The 24531-nt window shown below is 38.9% G+C and overlaps 1 protein-coding gene across 1 annotated transcript in view; it reads left to right on the forward strand.

Annotated features, from left to right (window-relative positions):
* The window catches only part of PSME4 (proteasome activator subunit 4), a 96414-nt gene extending 72751 nt beyond the window's left edge, over positions 1 to 23663 (forward strand). The window contains exons 35-47 of the mRNA XM_069583337.1: positions 295 to 420; positions 950 to 1102; positions 3111 to 3215; positions 3764 to 3855; positions 4728 to 4859; positions 5420 to 5628; positions 6807 to 6892; positions 14509 to 14637; positions 15682 to 15837; positions 17643 to 17805; positions 20775 to 20908; positions 21581 to 21719; positions 22143 to 23663. Coding sequence (XP_069439438.1) covers positions 295 to 420; positions 950 to 1102; positions 3111 to 3215; positions 3764 to 3855; positions 4728 to 4859; positions 5420 to 5628; positions 6807 to 6892; positions 14509 to 14637; positions 15682 to 15837; positions 17643 to 17805; positions 20775 to 20908; positions 21581 to 21715 — 1620 coding nt within the window. The 3' untranslated portion in view covers positions 21716 to 21719; positions 22143 to 23663. The remainder of the gene's footprint in view (positions 1 to 294; positions 421 to 949; positions 1103 to 3110; positions 3216 to 3763; positions 3856 to 4727; positions 4860 to 5419; positions 5629 to 6806; positions 6893 to 14508; positions 14638 to 15681; positions 15838 to 17642; positions 17806 to 20774; positions 20909 to 21580; positions 21720 to 22142) is intronic.
* The last annotated feature ends 868 nt before the right edge of the window (positions 23664 to 24531 follow it).

Raw genomic sequence — 24531 nt, forward strand, 5'->3', positions numbered from 1 at the left:
ACTGCCTAATTAGCACTCACTTAGGTACTGACTTTTAGTTTTTTATTGCATATAAATGGTGGATAATCAGTAAATAGTTATTTATAGATTTAAGTTGGAACCTCTCAGTCTTCAGAGAACTTCTTTATTATTTTGAACTATTTTATATCTTCCTCAGTTATGTTTATGCTATAGCTTCTGTTTTGTAATTCTGAACAAAGTTTACTTTTAACTTATGGTAGTTTTTAAATATGGAAATAATTTTGAATAAATTTTAATCCCTGAATGTTCTCTTTTTTTTTTCCAATTTTATAGGCAGAACAGATTATATTTGATCATTTTTCTGATCCTAAATTTGTCGAACAGTTAATTACCTTTCTATCTTTAGAAGACAGAAAAGGAAAAGATAAATTTAATCCTCGACGTTTTTGCCTCTTTAAGGTAACTGTTATTTATATACCCTTTTCATAAAGCTTAGTGATTCTCAGTTTGTAGGTTTGTGAGTTCTAAAGTATTTGATCAAAGTTTGAGTTTAGTCATCGTTACCTTTATTTAAAATTAATGTCAAAGTAATGCCTGTCATATTCATCTTGGCTTAAGGTTTAGGACTCAAAAAACCAGGCTTTTAAATGTTTATCTCTAATATTTGTAATTAGCATTAGAGATAAAATACCAAAACCCACAAGACTGTATGCATTTCATGTTTGTTTGATTTTTCTTCAGGTGTGTGTGATATTTGTAAGATCAGAAAGATTATTAAGTTTTATTTCATTGATTATGTTTTAATGTGATATGGCAAATGACAAGTGCTTTTACCATTTTAACTTACAGACATTGTTAAAGACTTAAGTTCTAAGGTGAGAACATGGATTATTTTAAGCACAGTAGTAATATAGTAAACAAATATGAGCATGTTATAATGGAGATGTAGTCATTTGAGTACTGAAGAACTTTTTCTTTATTTGCATAGGGTATATTCAGAAATTTTGATGATGCCTTCCTGCCAGTTCTGAAGCCCCATTTAGAACGTTTGGTTGCAGATTCACATGAGAGCACCCAGCGATGTGTTGCAGAAATTATAGCTGGCTTAATCAGAGGCTCTAAGCATTGGACATTTGAAAAGGTGATGTAATTTGTAGAGCACATTTCTTAAAGTGGCATTGTCCATTTGTGTAGCAGTTCCCAATGCATTGGGTATTAACACCTGGATCAGTCCCCTCAGCCTCCTCTGCCCCTCTGCCCATGTTCAAGTGCCACCTTGGGGCCAGCAGTCCTCCTGAGGGAGGGAGGCGGCAGGTGTCTGATGGGGGTGGTAGTGGGAACAGCCGTGGGGCGGCCAGCAGTCCTGTGTGCTTATCTCATCTCCATGGGGTCAGCCTGTGGTGCCCGTGCCCTCCAAAATGGACAGCAGATTATGTGTTTATCAGAACATTTTCACTGCTACACCGAGGAGACACACATCTTTTAAAAAAAATGATATTAGCACCTAAAAGAGTAAATGTTTGACTCCATATTGCTTTTCTTCCCTGATAGCTCAGTTCGTAAAGAATCTGCCTGCAATGCGGGAGACCTGGGTTTGATCCCTGGGTTGGGAAGATCCCCTGGAGAAGGGAACGGTTACCCACTCCAGTATTCTGGCCTGGAGAATTCCATGGACTGTATAGTCCAAGTGGTCGCAGAGTCAGACATTGAGCGACTTTCACTTTTGACTCTCTATTGCTTTAGAGTATAGGTCACAAAGTCGTGTTCTGTAGGTGGCATTGAATATCTTTTAAAATTTGAGTTATTTTCCATCCAGGTATGTCATGCAAAAAGAACTTTAGTTTCTCTTGAAAAATAGGAAGCTCCTGGAATCCTGGTCCCATGTTGCTGCACTGTATCAGTTGGCTGGGGCTGTGCATGAGCTTCTCGCTTCATGAGGCACTCTCTAGCTTCTCCTTAAATCTTTTCTCTTAGCCTCTGTGCTACTGTACTCATTTGGTCTTGTAGATGGCTTTGAATTTGACAGCCTTGTTCTGAGTATCCCTCTTTTGAATTGTAAGATTAAGTTTTACATATCCACCTCAAGGTTAGTTTCTTTCTTAGCAAAATGCACTAGACTGAAAATAACCTGGTGAAATGTTCAGAATGCCTGAGAACATTCAGACTTAATTACACATAGGAGGATTATGAACACTTTTAAATATATTAATATTTCATACTTATTTAAATCATGTATTAAAAGAATTGGTTAGTTTGTAACATTGCCGGTTTCCTGACATATCATGAAACAGTTTTATGTAAACATGTTAATATGTAGCTTTGTCATCCTTTATCTGTCATTTTTGAGTTACCTCAATCCCAGAATACAACAACTCCTTTCCTTTTTAGTTGTTTAGAATATAGTTTGTTTTTCTTTTCATTCAGCGTCTAACGCTAAACTGGAAATTTTATCCAAACCATCTCTTCCCATCTGTCTTAACATAGGTCCTTTTGACTAAAGTAGGGTCCATGGACCTGTAGCTTGAGCATCACTTGGGAGTTTATTAGAAAAGAAGGATCTCAAGACCCATCCTGATCTAATGAATCAGAATCTGCATTTTGTCAAGGAGATTTGTGCTCTCACTAAACTATGAGAAGCAGTTCAGTGTTTAGACCCATATATTCACTGCCTGTGTAACTGGAACACATTTTTAAATGCTATTTCTAATAATCCAAAACTTGGAATATAAAGATGATACTTTCAGGTAATACTGAACTATATTGAAATGTCATTGGTTCCTGTATTAGGATTCAATCCTGTGACTAAGCATGTAAAATACAGAGATGATTGAGGTTTTGTTTTAGCTCAGTATACTATGTTATTCAGACATTTGAATAGATAACTTCTCAATAGTAGGAGAGATTTTGTAAGGAACCATATACGTTGTCTCCTCTTTTCTGATTTTTTTTTTTGCGGGGGGCAGGGGGGAGGAAATGGCCATATTACCTGGCCGTGTTTTCATGTATCATGATACCTTCTTCGATTCTTTGGGTCTTTTAAGAAATGAAGGAAAGATCAGTTTGTGTATTTGTATGTGTGGGTTTGCAGGAACAGATAGTTGAAGGAAAGTGTTCTGAGTATCGTTAACTTCTATATTTTATTTGAGTAGGTGGAGAAGCTTTGGGAACTTCTGTGTCCTCTACTTCGAACAGCATTGTCCAACATTACAGTAGAAACTTACAACGACTGGGGAACTTGTATAGCAACATCCTGTGTAAGTTTTCCTCTTCATTTTTGTGTCTCACTAATGATCTGTTCAAACTGTTTCATACTCTATCTCAAAATGTGTAAAATCTCCTATTTCTTGATCCTGAAATTTTGTCCTCTTACATAACTGGAGAGATGGTACTGTTTAGCCTTTTAAACAAGCCTTGAGTGATAACTCTTAAGTGATAATTATACCTTCTCTGCCATGATAATTGCATTTTTAGATTAAATGACAAGCCAAATCATATACCTAGAAGTGTCACTTATATATAGTAAAAGCCAGATGGTACAAGGTTATAGGTATCATTTTTGACACCAGAAACGTGCAGAGCAGTTATACTTTGATTTAAAACAGTCTGATTAGCTAGCTGACAGTTTTCTCACTGTCGCTCTTCCTGACGTCAGCTACATTTGGATTTGACTCACCCATAAGTTTTAATTTGATTTTCTTCCTCGAGACTTAGGTTTGGTTATATTTCTAAAGTAAGGATGTCTGATTTATTTGCAGAATTACATGGCCCTTGTTTTAATTGCTACTTTATGTTTTCAACACAGGAAAGCAGAGATCCTCGGAAGCTTCACTGGCTTTTTGAACTGCTCTTGGAATCACCGCTGAGTGGTGAAGGAGGCTCCTTTGTAGATGCATGGTAAATAAGAAGGAAACTGAGGAGGTTAACAAAAGATAACGTCTTTGCTCTTGATGTCAAAGTGGAAGTGAAGCTCTATACCTCCAACAGCTACATATCGTAACCCCGTTCTTCTGGGAGATGACCATAGTCCATTTACATACAACCTATGATGCTAAGTAGAGTTATTTCTCACTTGAGAACAAGTAGGAGAAATGAAGGCAACCTGAGCAGTTCAAACCTAAAGTAGGTCCGGCCTACTCTACTGTTAACATCTTTTCTATCAGGACTGGTTTTTTGTACCATTATGATATTACTAACTTCCTTATCACATGATCTAGTGTTTTACGCTTTCCTGTTAGGAAAGAAGATAGTAATCCTTTTAAGGAGAAACATACTTGAGCATAAGGAGCTGTAAAACAAATTACTGAACAATAGAAGGAAATCTAGATAATCCTGTTAATAAGAAAAATCATTTATTATTAATATTAATTAGTAAGGAAACATAATGCTTAGAGATTAACTCAGTGAGTATTCTTTTTTTTATTTTTTCAGTGAGTATTCTAAAGTCTATTTCTTTTGTCTGTATAATAGTGGAGATGAAATGGGATACAGAGAAAATGATGTAGAAAAAAATAATAAAATCTTCCTAAAGATGCTGTTCTAAACTGTCAGCTTGAAAATGAAACAATTTTAGGTAGAATACAGACTCAACATGTAAAGGCAGAGCTTCTCTTGTGTTTGAGTGTTGAGACCCTGAATTTCCACTGCAGGGGCATGGGTTTGATCCCTAGCTGGGAACTAAACTCCCGCATGCCACAGAGTTGGGGGGTGGGGGACAGGGAGAGGTGGAGAGGGGCACTAACCCATCTCTCGTTTGTTTTGATTTTTAGTCGACTCTATGTCCTCCAAGGCGGCCTTGCCCAGCAAGAGTGGAGAGTGCCTGAGTTATTGCATAGACTACTGAAGTATTTGGAGCCCAAACTCACCCAGGTTTACAAAAATGTCAGGGAAAGAATAGGGAGGTGGGTATTATTTTCCCTGTGGTATGGTATACCTCTTGAGTTCTTTTTATTAAATTTTGGTGTCAAATAATACATACTGTTTATGTTACTGTTGAGTTTTGTGATATACTTTTCTTCAGATTTTGTTTTATATTGTGTTGTGGGACCTTATGAGAGGCTCTGAATGGAAGGAAACCACAGTTCGATTCCTGGGTTGGAACAATCCCCTGGAGAAGGGAATGGCAATCCACTTCAGTATTCTTGCCTGGAGAATTCCACAGACAGAGGAGCCTGTGGGCTACAGTCCTTGGGGTCCCAAAGAGTTCAACTGGACTGAGCAACTACGCTTGCACTTTCTGAATGTAAAATAGAATGGTATTGTGCTCACAAGCAAGTGGGGGGTGGTTGCCACACTGCAGTTTTTAATACCTCAGAGTTGTAGGCACAGGCACAAGTTGTAGGCTCAAGTCCCTCTCCAGGAATTGTCCTGGGCAAATTTACTTTGGTTGGGTCATACTTTTGAACCTTAGTTTTATCCGTAATGTGGGATCTATTCTTACTATATGTCTTTTATTTTACAGTGTGCTGACCTATATATTCATGATAGATGTTTCTTTGCCAAATACTGCACCAACAGCATCACCTCGTGTCCCTGAGTTTACTGCTCGAATTCTAGAGAAGTTGAAACCCCTCATGGATGTAGATGAAGAAATTCAGAACCATGTTATGGAAGAAAATGGAATTGGTGAAGAAGATGAACGAACCCAGGGCATTAAACTCTTAAAAACTAGTGAGTGGCTCAAATTAGTAGAAACTTCCTTTAAAAACAGATACTTTAGATTATCCTATTGACTTTTTTCTCTTTTTTTTAATTACGGTAAAATGTACATAATGTAAAATTTACAGTTGAGTGGCATCAAATACTTTACATTATTGTACAGCCATCACTTTCACCCATCTTTGTACTCTTTTCATCTTGCAAAACTGAAGCTCTGTACCCGTTAAAAAATAGCTCCTCATTCTCCCCTCCCTCGGCCTCTGACAACCCTCAGTCTCTTTTCTGTCTCTGTAATATGCCTATTCTAGGGATCTCATGTAGGGAGAATCATAAAATATCTCTCCTTTTACGTCTGGCTTTTTTCACTTTGTGTAACATTTTCAGTGTTTTTCTCTTCATGGACTTTTAGGTTGTTTATGCCTTTTGGCTATTATGAATAGTATTTCTATGGATGTTAATGTAAAGTTACACTTGAGTCTCTGCTTTCAAGTCTTTTGGGTATTGAAAGCAGAATTGCTATACCATAGGGTAATTCTATGTTTAGTTTTTTGAGGAGCCACCAAGGTATTTTCCACAGTGGCCTCACCATTTTATATTCCAACCAACAGTGTAGAAAGATTTCAACTTTTCCACATTTTGGCCAAGACTTGTCTTCTGTTTTTAATGACAGTAGCTCTCCTAGTAGGGGTGAAGGAAGGTATCTTGTTTTGATTTGCATTTCCCTCATTTTTCATTTTTGTTTCTTTTCATTTACATTTTTGTTTCTTCTTTGGAGAAATGTCAAGTTCTTTGCCCAGTTCTGAATTAGATTGTTTTGTTGTTTTTGAGTTGTAGATCTTTACTATGAGTGTAAACAACTAATTTCATTATCATTTTTGCTATGTTAGGATGTTTGAAGGCTGATTTTTCACTTGTACTTCATGTGGTTGTTTGTAGATAAATAGTTATCAGTAGTTAGCTGATTGATTCTTTTGAAAGTGATTTCAGTTCCCTGGATTGGTTGATAACCTTTGTTCAGGATCCTGTCACACTGCTGATCAAATCTGTGAAGTAACACAGATGATCTCTTCCTCTACATTGAAGAGCTCTCAGAGTGGTTGTCTGGGTTGCATTATATCATGGAATTATTCTACCTTATGTAGTCTCTAACTCAGTAGCAAAGACTGACTCTTTGTTTTTCTTTCCATAAGTTTTGAAATGGCTGATGGCAAGTGCAGGAAGATCATTCTCTACAGCAGTCGCAGAACAGCTTCAGCTTCTGCCTTTGTTCTTTAAGGTAAGTTTATGTCTGAAATGAAAGCTGCATCACCTTTTGACCTTCAAAAGGAATTATTATCAGATGGTTGATAAGTTTTCAGGCTGTATGATTTGTGTACATCTCTAAAAAAAATCATCACAGGAAAATCATTAGGTGATCAGTTCAAGTTGCTCAGTCATTTCCGACTCTTTGCGACCCATGAACCACAGCACGCCAAGCCTCGCTGTCCATCACCAACTCCCGGAGTCCACCTAAACCCATATCCACTGAGTTGGTGATGCCATCTAACTATCTCATCCTCTGTCATCCCCTTCTCCTCCTGCCCTCAATCTTTGCCAGCATCAGGGTCTTTTCAAATGAGTCAGCTCTTCATCAGGTGGCCAAAGTATTGGAGCTTCAGCTACAACATCAGTCCTTCCAGTGAACACCCAGGACTGATCTCCTTTAGGATGGACTGGTTGAATCTTCTTGCAGTCCAAGGGACTCTGAAGAGTCTTTTCCAACACCGTAGTTCAAAAGCATCAGTTCTTCGGTGCTCAGCTTTCTTTATGATGAAACTCTCACATCATACATGACCACTGAAAAAACCATAGCCTTGACTAGACAGACCTTTGTTGACAAAGTAGTGTCTCTGCTTTTGAATATACTATCGTTGGTCATAACTTTCCCTCCAAGGAGTAAGCATCCTTTAATTTCGTGGTTGCAGTCACCATCTGCAGTGATTTTGGAGCCCAGAAAAATAAAGTCCGACACTGTTTGCACTATTTCCTCATCTATTTGCCATGAAGTGATGGGACCAGATGCCATGATCTACGTTTTCTGAATGTTGAGCTTTAAGCCAACTTTTTCACCTCGTTCATGTTCATCAAGAGGCTCTTTAGTTCCTCTTCACTTTCTGCCATAAGGGTGGTGTCATCTGCATATCTGAGGTTATTGATATTTCTCCTGGCAATCTTGATTCCAGCTTGTGCTTCCTCCAGCCCAGCATGTCTCATGATGTACTCTGCATATAAATTAAATAGGCAGGGTGACAATATACAGCCTTGATGTATTCCTTTTCCTATTTGGAACCAGTCTGTTGTTCCATGTCCAGTAACTGTTGCTTCCTGACCTGCATACAGGTTTCTCAAGAGGCAAGTCAGATGGTCTGGTATGCCCATCTCTTTCAGAATTTCCCACAGTTTATTGTGATCCACACAGTCAGAGGCTTTGGCATAGTCAGAAAAACAGAAATAGATGTTTTTCTGGAACGCTCTTGCTTTTTCGATGATCCAGCAGATATTGGCAATTTGATCTCTGGTTCCTCTGCCTTTTCTAAAACCAGCTTGAACATCAAGAAGTTCATGGTTCATGTATTGCTGAAGCCTGGCTTGGAGAATTTTGGGCATTACTTTACTAGCGTGTGAGATGAGTGCAATTGTGTGGTAGTTTGAGCGTTCTTTGGCATCGCCTTTCTTTGGGATTGGAATGAAAACTGACCTTTTCCAGTCCTGTGGCCACTGCTGAGTTTTCCAAATTTGCTGACATATTGAGTGCAGCACTTTGACAGCACCATCTTTCAGGATTTGAAACAGCTCAACTAGGATTCCATCACCTCCACTAGCTTTGTTTGTAGCTAGCTTCCTAAGGCCCACTCGACTTCACATTCCAGGATGTCTGGCTCTAGGTGAATGTGAGTAATAACACCATCGTGATTATCTGGGTCATGAAGATCTTTTTTGTATAGTTCTTCTGTGTATTCTTGCCAGCTCTTCTTAATATCTTCTGCTTCTGTTAGGTCCAGACCATGTCTGTCCTTTATTGAGCCCATCTTTGCATGAAATGTTCCCTTGGTATCTCTAATTTTCTTGAAAAGATCTCTAGTCTTTCCCATTCTGTTGTTTTCCTCTATTTCTTTGCAATGATCGCTGAGGGGGGCTTTCTTATCTCTCTTTGCTGTTCTTTGGAACTCTGCATTCAGATGGGTATATCTTTCCTTTTCTCCTTTGCTTTTCGCTTCTCTTCTTTTCACAGCTCTTTGTAAGGCCTCCTCAGACAGCCATTTTGCTTCTTTGCATTTCTTTTTCATGGAGATGGTCTTCATTCCTGTCTCCTGTACAATGTCATGAACCTCATTCCATAGTTCATCAGGCACTCTATCAGATCTAGGCCCTTAAATCTATTTCTCACTTCCACTGTATAATCATAAGGAATTTGATTTAGGTCATACCTGAATAGTCTGGGGGTTTTCCCCACTTTCTTCCATTTAAGTCTGAATTTGGCAATAAGGAGCTCATGATCTGAGCCACAGTCAGCTCCTGGTCTTGTTTTTGCTGACTGTACAGAGCTTCTGCATCTTTGGCTGCAGAGAATATAATCAGTCTGATTTTGGTGTTGACCATCTGGTGATGTCCATGTGTAGAGTCGTCTTTTGTGTTGTTGGAAGAGGGTGTTTGCTATGACCAGTGCGTTGTCTTGGCAGAATTCTATTAGCCTTTGCCCTGCTTCATTTTGTACTCCAAGGCCATATTTGTCTGTTACTCCAGGTGTTTCTTGACTTCTTACTTTTGCATTCCAGTCCCCTCTAATGAAAAGGACGTCTTTATGGGTGTCCTTTAAGATCTTATAGGTCTTCATAGAACCGTTCAACTTCAGCTTCTTCAGCGTTACTGGTCAGGGCTTAGACTTGGATTACCGTGATATTGAATGGTTTGCCTTGGAAATGAACAGAGGTCATTCTGTTGTTTTTGAGATTGCATCCAAGTACTGCATTTCAGACTCTTTTGTTGACCATGATGGCTCCTCCATTTCTTCTGAGGGATTCCTGCCCTCAGTAGTAGAAATAATGGTCATCTGAGTTAAATTCACCCATTCCAGTCCATTCTGGAGAAGGCAATGGCACCCCACTCCAGTACTCTTGCCTGGAAAATCCTGTGGACAGAGGAGCCTGGTGGGCTGCAGTCCATGGGGTCTCTAAGAGTCGGACACGACTGAGCGACTTCACTTTCATGCAATGGAGAAGGAAATGGCAACCCACTTCAGTGTTCTTGCCTAGAGAATCCCAGGGACGGGGGAGCCTGGTGGGCTGCCGTCTCTGGGGTCGCACAGAGTCGGACACGACTGAAGTGACTTAGCAGCAGCAGCAGCAGTAGCAGTCCATTCTAGTTCTCCAGTTCCTAGAATGTCAGTGTTCACTCTTGCCATCTCTTGTTTGACCATTTCCAATTTGCCTTGATTCATGGACCTGACATTCCAGGTTCCTATACAATATTGCTCTTTACAGCGTCGAACCTTGCTTCTATCACCAGTCACATCCACAACTGGGTGTTATTTTTGCTTTGCCTCCATCCCTTCATTCTTTCTGGAGTTTTTTCTCCGCTGATCTCCAGTAGCATATTGGGCAGCTACCAACCTGGGGAATTCATGTTTCAGCCTCCTGTCTTTTTGCCTTTTCATACTGTTCATGGGATTCTCAAGGCAAGAATACTGAAGTGGTTTGCCATTCCCTTCTCCAGTGGACCACATTCTGTCAGACCTCTCAACCATGACCTGTCTATCTTGGGAGGCCCCACACGGTATGGCTTAGTTTCATTGAGTTAGACAAGACTGTGGTCCATGTGATCAGATTGGCTAGTTTTCTGTAATCGTGTTTTCAGTCTGTCTGCCCTCTGATGCCGTCTCTCAGTGCCTACCATCCTACTTGAGTTTCTCTTACCTTGGACGTGGGGTATCTCTTCACGGCTGCTCCAGCAAAACACAGCCACTGCTCCTTACCTTGGATATGGGGTTTGATAGTTAATGTGAAAAGTCTAAAGACAGAATATTGTTTCACTGAGAGCCAATTTGCAAGTAATAATAGTTTAGGAAAATACTGCTTGCTTAAAGAAAAAGTTACAGTGGCATATTTTGAATATAACTGTTTCTGACTTTTTAAATCAATGTATAATAAATCCCAAAATCAAAATGTTCAGTATATTGTATTTGGGCTTCCCTGGTGGCTCAGATGGTAAAGAACCTGCCTGCAATGTGGGAGACCCGAGTTCAATCCCTGGGTCAGGAAGATTCCCTGGAGAAAGGAATGCAACCCACTCCAGTGCTCTTGCCTGGAGAATTCCATGGACAGAGGAGCTTGGCAGGCTACAATCCATAGGGGTCACAAAGAGTCAGACATGACTAAAGTGACTTAACATGCATGCATATTGTATTTATTTTATAATGTTGAATGGCACTGTATATTGTTGGTTCTAACAAACACTTGCAGAAAGTAACTTGTCTCCATTGATCATATTGAAGTTTTGTTTGCTGCAAGATACAACCTGAGGTGGTTTTAATCATTTATCCAATCAATGAATGAAGCTGGTAAACTAAGATTAATGTAGTAGTTTCCAGAATTATAGTTGATAGTGATGCTGTGGTTGGTGGTGGTTAAGTATAGTCTTACTGCAGATTGGGAAGGCTTAGTACAAATATCAGCGCTACGTGATAGCTGTTGGTCAACCAGTTGTTGCTGTTTAAGAACCAGGGCCCTTGTCACTATTTATAAGCAAATGGCATGGCTAAACTTCTGATCTGCCACAGTGTATTTTGTCTTTAGGAGATTCTAAAAGATAACACTTCTGGTAATTTTCAAAAGATTCACTACTGAAATACTTTTTAAAGTACTCTGTAGGGCCTGATACCCAGAATACCTTTGGGATCTTCTCTATATAAAAGTGGACAGTGGCTATTAGTATAGGTACATATACACCTTTGTTACTTGTGAGTCCTTGGTGTAGATTTGATTTGTCTTTAGGGCAGTGGTGCTTAAAGTTTTTTCCACTGCCTTTCACAGTGGGTATAGAACATGAGCTTATAGTTTTGTTAGTGGGTAATATGCAGTGAATGCTAGACTAGCTGCAGTTCCACCCCCTTTCTTCACTCAGAAAAAAGTCAGAAAGCAAATAGTATACATGTTAGAATGTCATTCTCATACACTATCATGTAAGAATTGAATCGCCAGTCTATGTCTGACGCAGGATGCAGCATTCTTGGGGCTGGTGCATGGGGATGACCCAGAGAGATGTTATGGGGAGGGAGGTGGGAGGGGGGTTCATGTTTGGGAACGCATGTAAGAATTAAAGATATTAAAATTAAAAAAATAAATAAAATAAAAAATTAAAAAAAAAAGAGAATGAGATTGATAGGATGGTTTGAATCTACTTGAAATTTATAAAAAAATGTAAATCATTAGAATGCTGTACTGCATGGTTTGCTAGTTACGGGCCTAACAGTTGTCCTCAGTATACAAATATTGAGATTGAGAACCTCTTTTAGGTCTTCGTGGTAAAAGGGGTCCGGGTTATGCAGGTATCCCAGCACAGATGAACAGCGTTATTGTGTAGACAGATGAGATGTACAGAGTAAAGATAAAGAGAGGACTGTACAGCTGACAAAACTGTAGGAGGAGCACAGAAATAGTGGAGATGAGATCAGTAGTTCTGTTTTGGACATATTTGAGGTATTTATTTGATTCTACATGAACTATTGTTTTTCCTGTCCCATGAAAAGCAGTTTTATATCCCCCTTCCCCAAAATAACCGTTGGAAATACACGGTGCAAGTTTCAGTTATTTGTGTATTCTACTTTAAGATTCTCCATTTGGCTTCAGAATGAGAGAAGAGGATTTGTAACCAAGAATAACTAACAGCACAGGCTTTGAATAGAGATCTAGTTTAAAATCCTTTCTGTGACAGGTGCTTTTTTTGGTGATCTTAGACAAGCTACTGAGCATCTAAGGTTATCTTCTTCTATGTAGTGTGGAATAATAGGAGCATCCCTCATGAGGTGGAAATAAGATAATGCCTGTGACCTAGGGAGCACAGTGTAAAATGTCTGTTGCAAGCCTTTAACCAGACTTTAACTTGGAATAATCAAGGGCTCAAATGCTAATGGTCAGGGCGAGAGAGGGGACGTGTTTCCATCTAAAGGAGCAGCACTTTCTACAGGTTAGCACAGTTTAATGGCAGTTGAGTCTGATCTGTGATACACTAAAAATAATAAATTTGTATGATAACAAGGCAGAAGAAAGATTAGGATCATCCTTTTTTTATACCATTGTATTCTTATTTTGTATTTTGGTTGTAAGCGTTATAGTGACCATGCCAACAAAAGTAGTCAGTTAGCTCAATTACTCGGAGATACCTGCATAGTCCATAGAATGGAAGTAACAGCTTAAGGACGGAGGAGGAGCCACAGTAGCTCTGAAGACCTGGGTAACAGCGTCTGATAGTCTCTTCAGGGCACTGTCACCTTGCATCTTTCTCTTCAAGATTCAGATACTCAGAAGAAACAGTGTGCGAATACATAACTCTTTCTCTTTAAAAAATGTGGTTTGAACCGAGAAGTGTACAGAATAAACCTAGGTCATCTTGTCACACCAGAAACCAGGGATGCTGTAGTTGTTAAAGGACTTGAGCCAGTTTGAGCACTATAAAGAAGAGTAACCACAGTGGGTTACCACCATCACATTTGTTGAAATTCATTGGTTCTTAATGATACTTTAAAAAATGGTTTCATTTTTCACATCTGGAGGTTAGGGAAATCATTCTGTATAAGAAAGAGGTTTTTGTATAAAACATTCCTCTGTTGTTTAAGTGCTTAGTCATGTCCAATTCTTTTGCAACCCCATGGACTGTAGCCCACCAGGCTCTTCTGACCATGGAATTTCCCAGGCAAGAATCTTGGAGTGGGTAGCTGTTTCCTTCTCCAGGGGCTCTCCCTGATCCAGGGATTGAACGCATGCCTCCTGCATCAGCAGGTGGATTCTTTACCACTAGTCACCAGGGAAGCCCATAAAGCATTCTAGGCAACGACGGAGAAGGAATGAGTGTCACTATTTTGGAAACTTATGTTTTTATAGTAGTTCATTGCAAAAAGAAAACTGGATGTAAGTGAAGGAAATACACAATACTATTAATACTTATATTGTGCCCAGTCAGACTTAAATAAAGTCAGACCTCTAGATCTAATGGCTTCTTTACAGGACAGACTAGAGCCAGTAGATGCCGCAAAGGAGCGTAGTAAGGAAAGGGAGGTCATAATACGGGAGACCGCGAAAGCAAAGGACCGCCCCATCCCCCTTGTTTTAAAAGAAAGGAATTTTGAAAGCGGGTAGGGGAAATTTATAGATTCTTCTTAAATATTAAGAGACATTCCAAATGCAGTGTTGTATGGCTATTATGTTGAACCAGATTCCCCCAACGTAATTGTGGTAACATGTATGAAATACTTGGAGAAATTTGAGCACTACTGAACATATTTTAGCTAATGAGTTTTTATGTATAATGTCATGACATGTTTTTTAAATAAGAAACTTTGTCTTTCAGTGATAAAAATAAAATATTTATGGATGAAATATGTTTGGTAGTTGTTTCAAATAATTGAGGGAGGGGGAAAATAGAGGAGCAAAAAATGAAAGGATTAGCCATGAATTTGTCATTGTTGAAGAATTGGTTGATTCGTGGGAATTCATTAAACTGTTCTTTAGTTTTGTATATGTTTGTTTTTTTCTGTAAAAGTTGTTAAAATGTGATTTCCTTCATGTAAGGATGCCTTTGTGCTCAGCGGCTGTTTTTCACTTTATGTCTTTGTTTTCTTTTGTTCTTGTTGTTCTCTAGATTGCCCCAGTGGAAAATGACAATAGCTATGATGAACTGAAAAGAGATGCAAAGTTATGTTTATCACTAATGTCTCAGGGGTTGCTTTACCCTCATCAAGTGCCTTTGGTACTTCAGGTGCTAAATCAAGTAAGCGTGTATATCAGAAACTTATATCTTTGGTTAGAATTTTGGTTTACCATTCTAAGAATTTCACAAAGTCACCTGTGATACACAGAATACCTGCTGTTTGCATTCATTGTGAATCTTCTTTTGGCATGACAGAAGACATATGTCGGCCAAAGAAATAGATTTAGAATCTGTACATGGCTTTGCCGCCAACTTCCGTGACTTTGGGCAGATCACTCAACCCCCATGTTTTCTGTGTATATATAAAGAGCTAATTCTTGGAACACTTTGGATACAAAGTGCTTATCGGGGTGGGGATGAGCATTCTCTTTTACCATTTCCCCTTTATTTTATTCACTTCTATTTTCTGATCTGTGGTAAAAAGACCTAAGTGAGTGTCTATTTTCTGGCTGCATTTTTATTTTATTTTATTTTTTTTTAGTTAACTTTTTTTTTTTTTTTTTTTTTGCCACACTATATGGCATGTGGGATCTGTGGGATCTTAGTTCCCCAGCCAGGAATCAAACCTGCACCCCTGGCAGTGGAAGTTCAAAGTCTTAACCATGGAAGTCCCATGGCTGCATTTTTAGTGTACTCTGTGCTCAGCTTTACTCAGTTACATGTGTGTTATATAATATAAAAAATGGACACTTTCCCTCAGTTTTCAGATTTTTAAGTTTGATTACCACTGAAAGATATTTTTCGGTATTTTTTATGCAGTAGACTATAGTAGTTCTCCATTTTGTTTGCTTTAACTACGCTACCTACTACCATCAAAAGTAAAATACAATAATATGCAACCCTTGGAGGAGTTAAGTCATTAGTAACTCTTCTGAAATTGACTTTTATCCATGGGTTCCTTTCCTTTTACTCTCATTCATACATTCAGAATACATAACTTTACCGGAAACAGCTTGTGTGCCCTTTTGTTTAGAAGGAAATATAAGATGAGCTTGCTCTGGCCGTACTTGTAAAAGGGGAGTTACATTGAAAATCTCTATTATTTGTGTATAATGCCACTGTCATCTCATGTTCTTGTCATTTCTTCTGATTTCTCATTCACAGACAGCAAGAAGCAGTTCTTGGCATGCTAGATACACAGTACTGACCTACCTCCAGACCATGGTATTTTATAACCTCTTTATTTTCCTAAACAATGAAGATGCAGTTAAAGACATCAGGTGGCTGGTTATAAGTCTTTTGGAGGATGAACAGCTAGAGGTAAAATTTAAGTTATAGCTAACTAAAATTTTAATAAATTTAAAGAAAGCATTTTGGCGCCTCTAAAAGAGTATTTACATACTAATATGTAAAGTAACTTTAATTTTAACATAGCCCTGTGTAATTAGTTTTGATACTAATTACATATGTAACAAACACTGGACACTAATTACATATGTAGACAAACACTGGACACATTCTTGTTCTGGCTTCTCGTTGCAGTTGGGCAGATGACACTGATGAACCAAAGTCTTCTTATCTATGAAATTGCAAATGACAACACTGCTTATTTTACTAATTTTTAAAGGGCTAATAGGAATGTGTATGAGAGCAGTTTCAAGAGAATGAAAATCTACACATAGGTGCTGTTGTTCAGTAGATTTAAGAAAAGATTGTTATCCCTGTTTATTTTCCTTGGTAGAGAAATTGAAGTCAGCTTTTGCTAAGGAAGCATTAATATTTGTACAAAAAGACCATGTTAGTTCACATGAGCCTAATGCAAGAAAAGCATGATGTGGGTAATTATGGAATAAGACGTAATTTTCTAAATTGGCTTTAGGTTAAGAAAAAGTAATTGAAAATTTTGTGAAATTTTTGTTTATTTTATTTTGTGGACTTTATGGGTTTTCCATGCAGTGGAGCACTCCCAGTGATTATAGATACTTTATTTGAGAGCACTGAAAATACATTTGTATCTACAGGAAACTGGGACTGGAAACCTGTTTTGCATTCCAGCTTGCTTGTGTCCTTCGGAGCAGATGTGTCTAGTTACCGAGTACTCACACTGTAGCCGTAACTCTGACAAGCTCCAGTTAAAATATTTGCAGCTCTCTGTAAATTGTTTTAGAGGGGTTTTTTTTTTTTCCATTGAAGAATAGACATAAAAAGGTGGACATCTCCAAGGACAGTGTTTCCTACCTTTAGATATTATAGCAAAATGGACTGTTTTCTGGATCTTGTTTTAGAACACTTTTACACATTATTTTTGTATTTTACTCCATGTAGTAGGCTTAAACTTATGTTACTGTATGCAACCAAGTATGAAGTAATAAAAAATTTTATAATGTATTTCATATAATATTATAATGAAAATAGCAAAGCATATGTTAAGTACCCCCAAACTGTCACACTGAAAAATTGAAGAAAAAATATTTTGAAGGAATAAGTGGCAAACCATTTTTTCAAATTATTACTGCCTTTCTTATGACTGTTTAGGAGAAACTGTTGTGATGTGTATAACTTTTTACAGCTTTTTTTTGTCTTCCCAAAACTTGAGTTCCCATTTCAATTTGAAAAAAACTATTAGTATTTCTGAGACTGTATTTATAGTCTTAAAACAGCCTATGAAGTTTGTAAGAATTAAAACGGATATAAATCTCTACTGTGTATGCCAATTATAGAAATTATCCTGTGTCTTTATTACCAATGAAAATAACAACGGCACTTGTTTTAAGGGATGTAGCGTCTAGGAAAGTTGTATTTTAATGTCACGCTCTGGCACTGCTTTTACAGTTAAACTCTAGATAAGAAAAACTCAGTCAGTGGGAAAAGAATGTACAGAGAATTAATTTTTTATAGCATGGGTAAGCGTTTACTTTCTGTAAGCCTAGTGTTAGTGACTCATCTGTTTTGAGGCCAGGACCCTTTAAGAGCCTGATGGATTCTCCATTAAGAAACTGCAAAAGAGCATTTACACAGTTTGAATACAAATATCAGGGAAAGTCCCCACCTCAGTTCCCAACACCATCCTCTCCACCTCCCCAGGCTTAGGATCTCAAGTCTAATGGAAGTGATTATCTCTACAGGTTAGAGAAATGGCTGCTACCACCTTAAGTGGTCTGTTACAGTGTAACTTCCTTACCATGGACAGTCCTATGCAGATTCACTTTGAGCAACTTTGCAAAACAAAACTACCGAAGAAAAGGAAGCGTGACCCTGGTTTTGTAGGAGATACGATTCCTTCTGCAGGTAACAATACTGGTAGAAAACACCTTTTGGGAATTAACCAGGCTTGCTCAACAAATATTTATTGGATGCTTGTGTGTGTGTAGGTCTATGCTAGGTACCAGGAATAGCTGCTTTTGAGAAGCTTTGCATATATAGAAGGCAAGACCTGGGATATAAAAGCTAAAATTGAGAAGGGGACCAAGGAATGTGTACACTGCTGCATACAGCTATTAGAGTAAATCAAGTCTGTACCCACTCACCTGAAATTGCTTTATAAAGAGAGGTACCAGAATTAGTTATTTTTGAGGCTCTACAATATTTGTTTTTAGAATTTACAACTTATGTGTGGTGCTAGTGATAAAGAACCCATCTGCCAGTGAAGGAGACATAAGAGACATGGGTTCAGTTCCTGGGTCAGGAAGATCCCTGGAGGAGGGCATGGCAGCCCACTCCATTATTCTTGTCTGAAGAGTGCCATGAACAGAGGAGCCTGGTGGGCTACTGTCCATAAGGTCTCAAAGAATTGGACACGACGAAAGCAGCTTAGCATACACAGCACACACACACACACTGAGAGAAGAAGCTGAGTAGACAGAACAATTCCTGCTTTCATTTGGAGAGGGGAATATCATCACTTCACTAGGCATTTTGGTGAGAGGGCCAGAAGACTCATTCTATAGGAGCTTGTACTCTAATTGAGCATCAAGGCAAACAAGACAATGAGATCTGATTGACTGTGTCATGTTTAAAGAGAAATTTAAATGTCATAGCCAAAAAGCATCTGATTTATATTACTGAAATATAGTTAATTTAGAATGTTGTGTTAATTTCTTTTAATACAGCAAAGTAACTTAGTTCAGTTCAGTCGCTCAGTCGTGTCTGACTCTGTGACCCCATGGACTGAAGCACACCAGGCCTCCCTGTCCATCACCAACTCCCGGAGTTTACCCAAACTCTTGTCCATTGAGTTGGTGATGCCATCTCACCATCTCATCCTCTTTTGTTCCCTTTTCCTCCTGCCTTCAATCTTTTCTAGCATCAGGGTCTTTTCAAATGAATCAGCTCTTTGCATGAAGTGGCCAAAGTATTGGAGTTTCTGCTTCAACATCAGTCTTTCCAGTGAACACTTGGGACTAATTTCCTCTCAGATGGACTGGTTGGATCTCCTTGCAGTCCAAGAGACTCTCAAGAGTCTTCTCCAATACCACAGTTCAAAAGCATCAGTTCTTTGGGGCTCAGCTTTCTTTATAGTCCAGCTCTCATATCCATACACGACTACTGGAAAAACCATAGCATTGACTAGACAGACTTTTGTTGGCAAAGTAACAGCTCTGCTTTTTAATGTGCTGTCTAGGTTGGTCATAACTTTCCTTCCAAGGAGTAAGCGTCTTTTAATCTCATGGCTGCAGTCACTATCTGCAGTGATTTTGGAGCCCAAAAAACTAAAGTCTGACACTGTTTCCACTGTTTCCTCATCTGTTTGTCATGGAGTGATGGGACCGGATGCCATGATCTTAGTTTTCTGAATGTTGAGCTTTAAGCCAACTTTTTCACTCTCGTCTTTCACTTTCATCAAGAGGCTCTTTAGTGCTTTCCTTTCTGCCATAAGGGTGGTGTCATCTGCATATCTGAGGTTATTGATATTTCTCCTGGCAATCTTGATTCCAGCTTGTGCTTCATCCAGCCTGGCGTGTCTCATGATGTACTCTGCATATAAGTTAACTAAGCAGGGTGACGATACACAGCCTTGACGTACTCCTTTTCCTATTTGGAACCAGTCTGTTGTTCCATATCCAGTTCTAACTGTTGCTTCCTGACCTGCATATAGGTTTCTCAAGAGGCAGGTCAGGTGGTCTGGTATTCCCATCTCTTTCAGAATTTCTCACAGGTTATTGTGATCCATACTGTCAAAGGCTTTGGCATAGTCAGTAAAGCAGAAATAGTTGTTTTTCTGGAACTCTCTTCCTTTTTCCATGATCCAGAGGATGTTGGCAATTTGATCTCTGGTTCTTCTGCATTTTCTAAAACCAGCTTGAACATTGGAAGTTCACGGTTCATGTATTGCTGAAGCCTGGCTTGGAGAATTTTGAGCATTACTTTGCTAGCGTGTGAGATGAGTGCAATTGTGTGGTAGTTTGAGCATTCTTTGGCATTGCCTTTCTTTTGAGATTGGAATGAAAACTGACCTTTTCCAGTCCTGTGGCCATGGCTGAGTTTTCCAAATTTGCTGGCATATTGAGTGCAGCACTTTCATAGCATCCTCTTTTAGGATTTGAAATAACTCAACTGGAATTCCTTCACTCAGTGATATATATTTTTTCTTCATATTCTTTTTCATTATGGTTTTTCATTGGATATTGAATATAGTTCCCTAAACTGTACAGGGGGACCCTAGTGTTTATCTGTCCTATGTTCAGTAGTTTCCCTTTGCTAATCCCAAATTCCAATCTCCTCCCTCTCCCCAAAAACACACGTGCTGTTCTCTTTGTCTAGCAGGGTTTTAATTATGTCATATAGTTACCTAATGGGAATTTCCAAAAAGATAACAGTGAAAGTGTTAGTTGTGTTAGTGAAAACTCAGTTGTGTCTGACTCTTAGTGAGCCCATGGACTGTATTCCATCAGGCTCCTCTGTCCAAATAATATACCAGCATACAATAAATTCTAGTGTTTTTTTTTTTAAGTTGAACACCTTGTTTTTAAAAATTAAGTTCCAAAGTATTTTTAGGTCTGTACTGAGAATTTGAAAGCCCTTTAACTTGTATCACTAAAAAGAAAGAATAGAGAGCCTACAAAATATAGGATGCAGGATGTTTTAGTTTAGGCTTAAAAGCATGTTTTTGATATGTGTGTGTATACAGAGTCATTTAAAGGCAGAAATTCACAGAATGGAAACAACTAGCATAACGGAAAACTTAACTTTATCTCACTATAGCAAGTACAGTAGAGTCCTGTAAATATCTGTTCATTTAAATGCTTTTTTCTTTGCAGAGTTGGTGAAACGCCACGCTGGGGTGCTGGGACTCGGTGCGTGTGTTCTTTCTAGTCCTTATGATGTTCCCACCTGGATGCCCCAGCTCCTTATGAATCTCAGTGCACATCTGAATGACCCTCAGCCAATCGAGGTAAAATTCTCCCTTGGTTTCTTTGCACATATATTAACAGTGATAATTTTCTAGGAAACCATTTAGATGGATAATTTTCTACATACTCTGGGCTGTCGTCTTAAATAAGGTCACTACTACTGCCTCTGCCAGAGCCACGTCTGTTCATCAGTAGTTATTAAAACCTTGCAGAGACCCCACTGTTTTCTATATTTGAGATCTTTTGTTAGCAAGAAAATTACCATGTGGTCTGTCCTTCCCAGTCCAATGGAAGCATATTTAAATTTTATACTTGTTTCTCTGGCATTTTATACTTAGGAAGTATCTAACCAAAGGCTAATGTTAAACAGGAAAATGTGATGGTTTTATTTACTGAACACCTGTGTTCCTACATTAAACAACTTGGAAGACCAATGACTTGGTTCTTTTCACTTTGACTAAGTATATATTAAGTATATATTGAAACTGATTTAACAATGTGGTATGAGTTCTAGTCATTTGTCCTAAAGTGAAGCTGGTACCAATTCTAAAGAAGTAATCTAGGTGGCTTTTTGAGGTAAGATCGGTTTATTGGTTGTGTAGCGCTGGGTGAAGTGTAAGATCTGAAGTCCCGAAGGATCACTACTTAAAGGTATCCTGAACATAACCTTGGAGAGGTTAAAGTGAAATGTATGTGGGTTGCTTATCCTACAGATGACTGTAAAAAAGACATTATCCAATTTCCGAAGGACACACCATGATAACTGGCAAGAACACAAACAGCAATTCACTGACGACCAGCTGCTCGTTCTCACCGATCTCCTTGTGTCGCCCTGCTATTATGCATAGAAAGGTGAGGCAGCAAAGTTTACAGAAGTCTGTTTTCACGACTTTTGCTATGACCCAGTGGAAGTTCCCAGAGAATTTTATACTTTTCTTTCTCTGCTTTAGGTGTTAAGCAGAGAGTTGATGTGACAACTTTTACGGGCTTATGGTTAAATAAAAGAAAAGAGCTCTTACTCATAATTGCCTCTGAGTGGGGCCTGGCCATTTTGGGTTGTCCTAGGGATTCTGGGTTCTACAGTTGTGAAAATATTTCATCTCCGTTCTTAAGTATTTGTTATCTGTTCTGTATTAAAGAAGTAGGGCCCAGAAGCCTTTCTATTGAAACAGGATGAAAAAAGATTTCATTTATTTGCCTCTTTGAGTTGGATGTCCTGTTGTCTAACTGAAGCTTTCCTCCCCCCCCCCCCCCCCCTTCTCCTCCTTGATACAGATGAGTAGTCCTCACTTCAAGCTCTTTTCATCAAAAATTCCAGATCCTCAGGTACCATCTGTGGTGGCTTTCTGCAGGTTTAAAAACTCTGCCTCTGTTGAGTTCTCATCATTTTGGTGGTTTCTGTGTCTGGTCCAATTAGTCCGAGTTCCACAGGTTCTCAGCTGCCGTTTGATTTCCTAACTTGTCCGGAAGTATTTCCAGTATATTGATCACTTTTTCTTTGAGGCATCTGACAAAGCCACAATGTCTCAGATTAGAAATAATTACCCAGTATGATCATGACATACAAGACCAGACAGAGTCTAGGAACTCATTATGAAACCGTTTACTTGGAATGGAGGATGCCCATCTGTAACACAGGTCCTGTCATTTCATTCATCTCAAATTATTTTGAATTCTTTCCAAATGGCTGTTGAGTTTAGATGGTGATAGGGCTGTGGGCCATACATCTGAAGCGTTAAGAGCCTTGGGCCTGGAGAGCCGTGAAGAGGGAAAGAAAAGAGGGCAAGTCTCGAACTCAGCCAAGGACCTGATGGATTGCTCGACCAAGACACAGAAGTGAAGTCTGTGTCCACGTGTTTCCCACAGACTGGAGTTTTTGGTGCTGAATAGAAGAGCAGTTGCTGAAAAACCAGGGGTTTGGTGAATAAATTTTTGATGGATTGTTATGTATGTATACAAGCGTGTGATTTTGAAAATAAACAGCAACAACAATAAAAACCCTGACTGAATGATTTTTACCTGTATTCTTTACAAATATTGTTTGACCCTCTTTGAAAACTGTTGTACTTTACTAATGGAAGACTGCTGTGTTTGCGGAAATTCTGTAATCTTTTTCTCCCTCCCCCTGCCCTTTTTTTTGGCCTGCAGAATCGTTGAGAGACTAATAAGTCTTAATATTTAATTGACTTGTTTAATAAATGTTACATAGATGTAAAAGACTGTATAAACTGTAGAGACAGCATTGGCAAGACTTTGTACAGATGCAACCTCTTACAAAACACCATTGTGTAATTAACTTGTAAAGATTCACATGTAGCTCTTTATTATAGTGACTTTTGGCTTTTGTACCAATTGAATGCCATTTTTTGTGTGTTTTTAAATTATTTTCTTTATCTTTTCATGCTCCAAAAGCTGAGGTGTGGGTTTGAGTTCATTTATCCTTAAAATGTCTGAATTTTTATGTAACTTTTTTGTGTGTATCTCTAAATGCGAACACCACGTGTTTGCCTGTGACCAGTTTATAGAATGCAAGGTATCTTCTAGGTTGAAGTACTTCACAAGGTGGTGAATGTCATCTTGCAACACACCCTGTACAGTCTTCCTTAAAGGAACACTACGGTATATTTTTTAGTATCTACTTGCTGAATGACTTGATACAGGCCTAAGCACAGCAGAGGTCCTGGTACAGTATTTAAGTGTCAGCATACACAGGCGTAATCCCTGTATAGAGTAGTGCCAACCTGATTATTTCAATTGTGTAACTAGTTTAAAACCCAATAAATGGATTGTTTTTAACACCTGGTTTTTGGTCTTCATTACAAGGAGAAGACAGTTCTGGAGCCAGTGACTTGTGGATTCCTTTTGCATTCATAGATCTGGATCCATAAATTCATGCCCTCTGACCAGAGTGCATCATCTAGATCAGACCTGCCCAGCTACAGTAGCTTACAGCCACATGTGACTGTTTACATTTAATGTAAATTAAAAATTACTCAGTCTCAATAGCCACATTTCACACGTTCATTAGCCGCTTGTGGCTAGTGGTTACCCTATTCAGTAGGCACGTGAGTATTTTTTGTCAGCATGGAAAGTTCGACAACACTTACCTGGGTGATTGATTCTCAGATTGATGTGCCTGGAATGTGAATTTCAGTTCATACTCCCAGCTCATGATACTGATACCTGGTCCTGAAATCACAGTTTGAGCAGTGAGGCTTTATGTTATATTGACCACTTCAGTTTTGTCCTAGCTAAGCTGTATTTAGGTGAGGTTCCTAAAGTGGGGAATTTTTAAAAATACAACATACTAGGCACCCACTGTGGCCCTCAATCAGAGTTTTTCTGGTTGGGACTCAGGTATCAGTGTTTTTTAAAAGTTCCATCAGTGCTTCAGTTGGGTGGCCATGATTGAGAACCACTGGTGAAGACCCCAAAGGCCCATTCGAGACCTAAAATCAAGGTACCTTAATGAGTTTTTAAAATGCCCCCAGTGATTCTAATACCAGGTTTGCTACTGCTGCTTCTAAGTCACTTCAGTCGTGTCTGACTCTGTGTGACCCCATAGACAGCAGCCCACCAGGCTCCGCTGTCCCTGGGATTCTCCAGGTAAGAACACTGGAGTGAGTTGCCATTTCCTTTTTCAATGGATGAAAGTGAAAGTGAA

This window comes from Ovis canadensis, chromosome 3, assembly GCF_042477335.2.
Source record: "Ovis canadensis isolate MfBH-ARS-UI-01 breed Bighorn chromosome 3, ARS-UI_OviCan_v2, whole genome shotgun sequence".
In the NCBI taxonomy this organism is placed as follows: domain Eukaryota; kingdom Metazoa; phylum Chordata; class Mammalia; order Artiodactyla; family Bovidae; genus Ovis; species Ovis canadensis.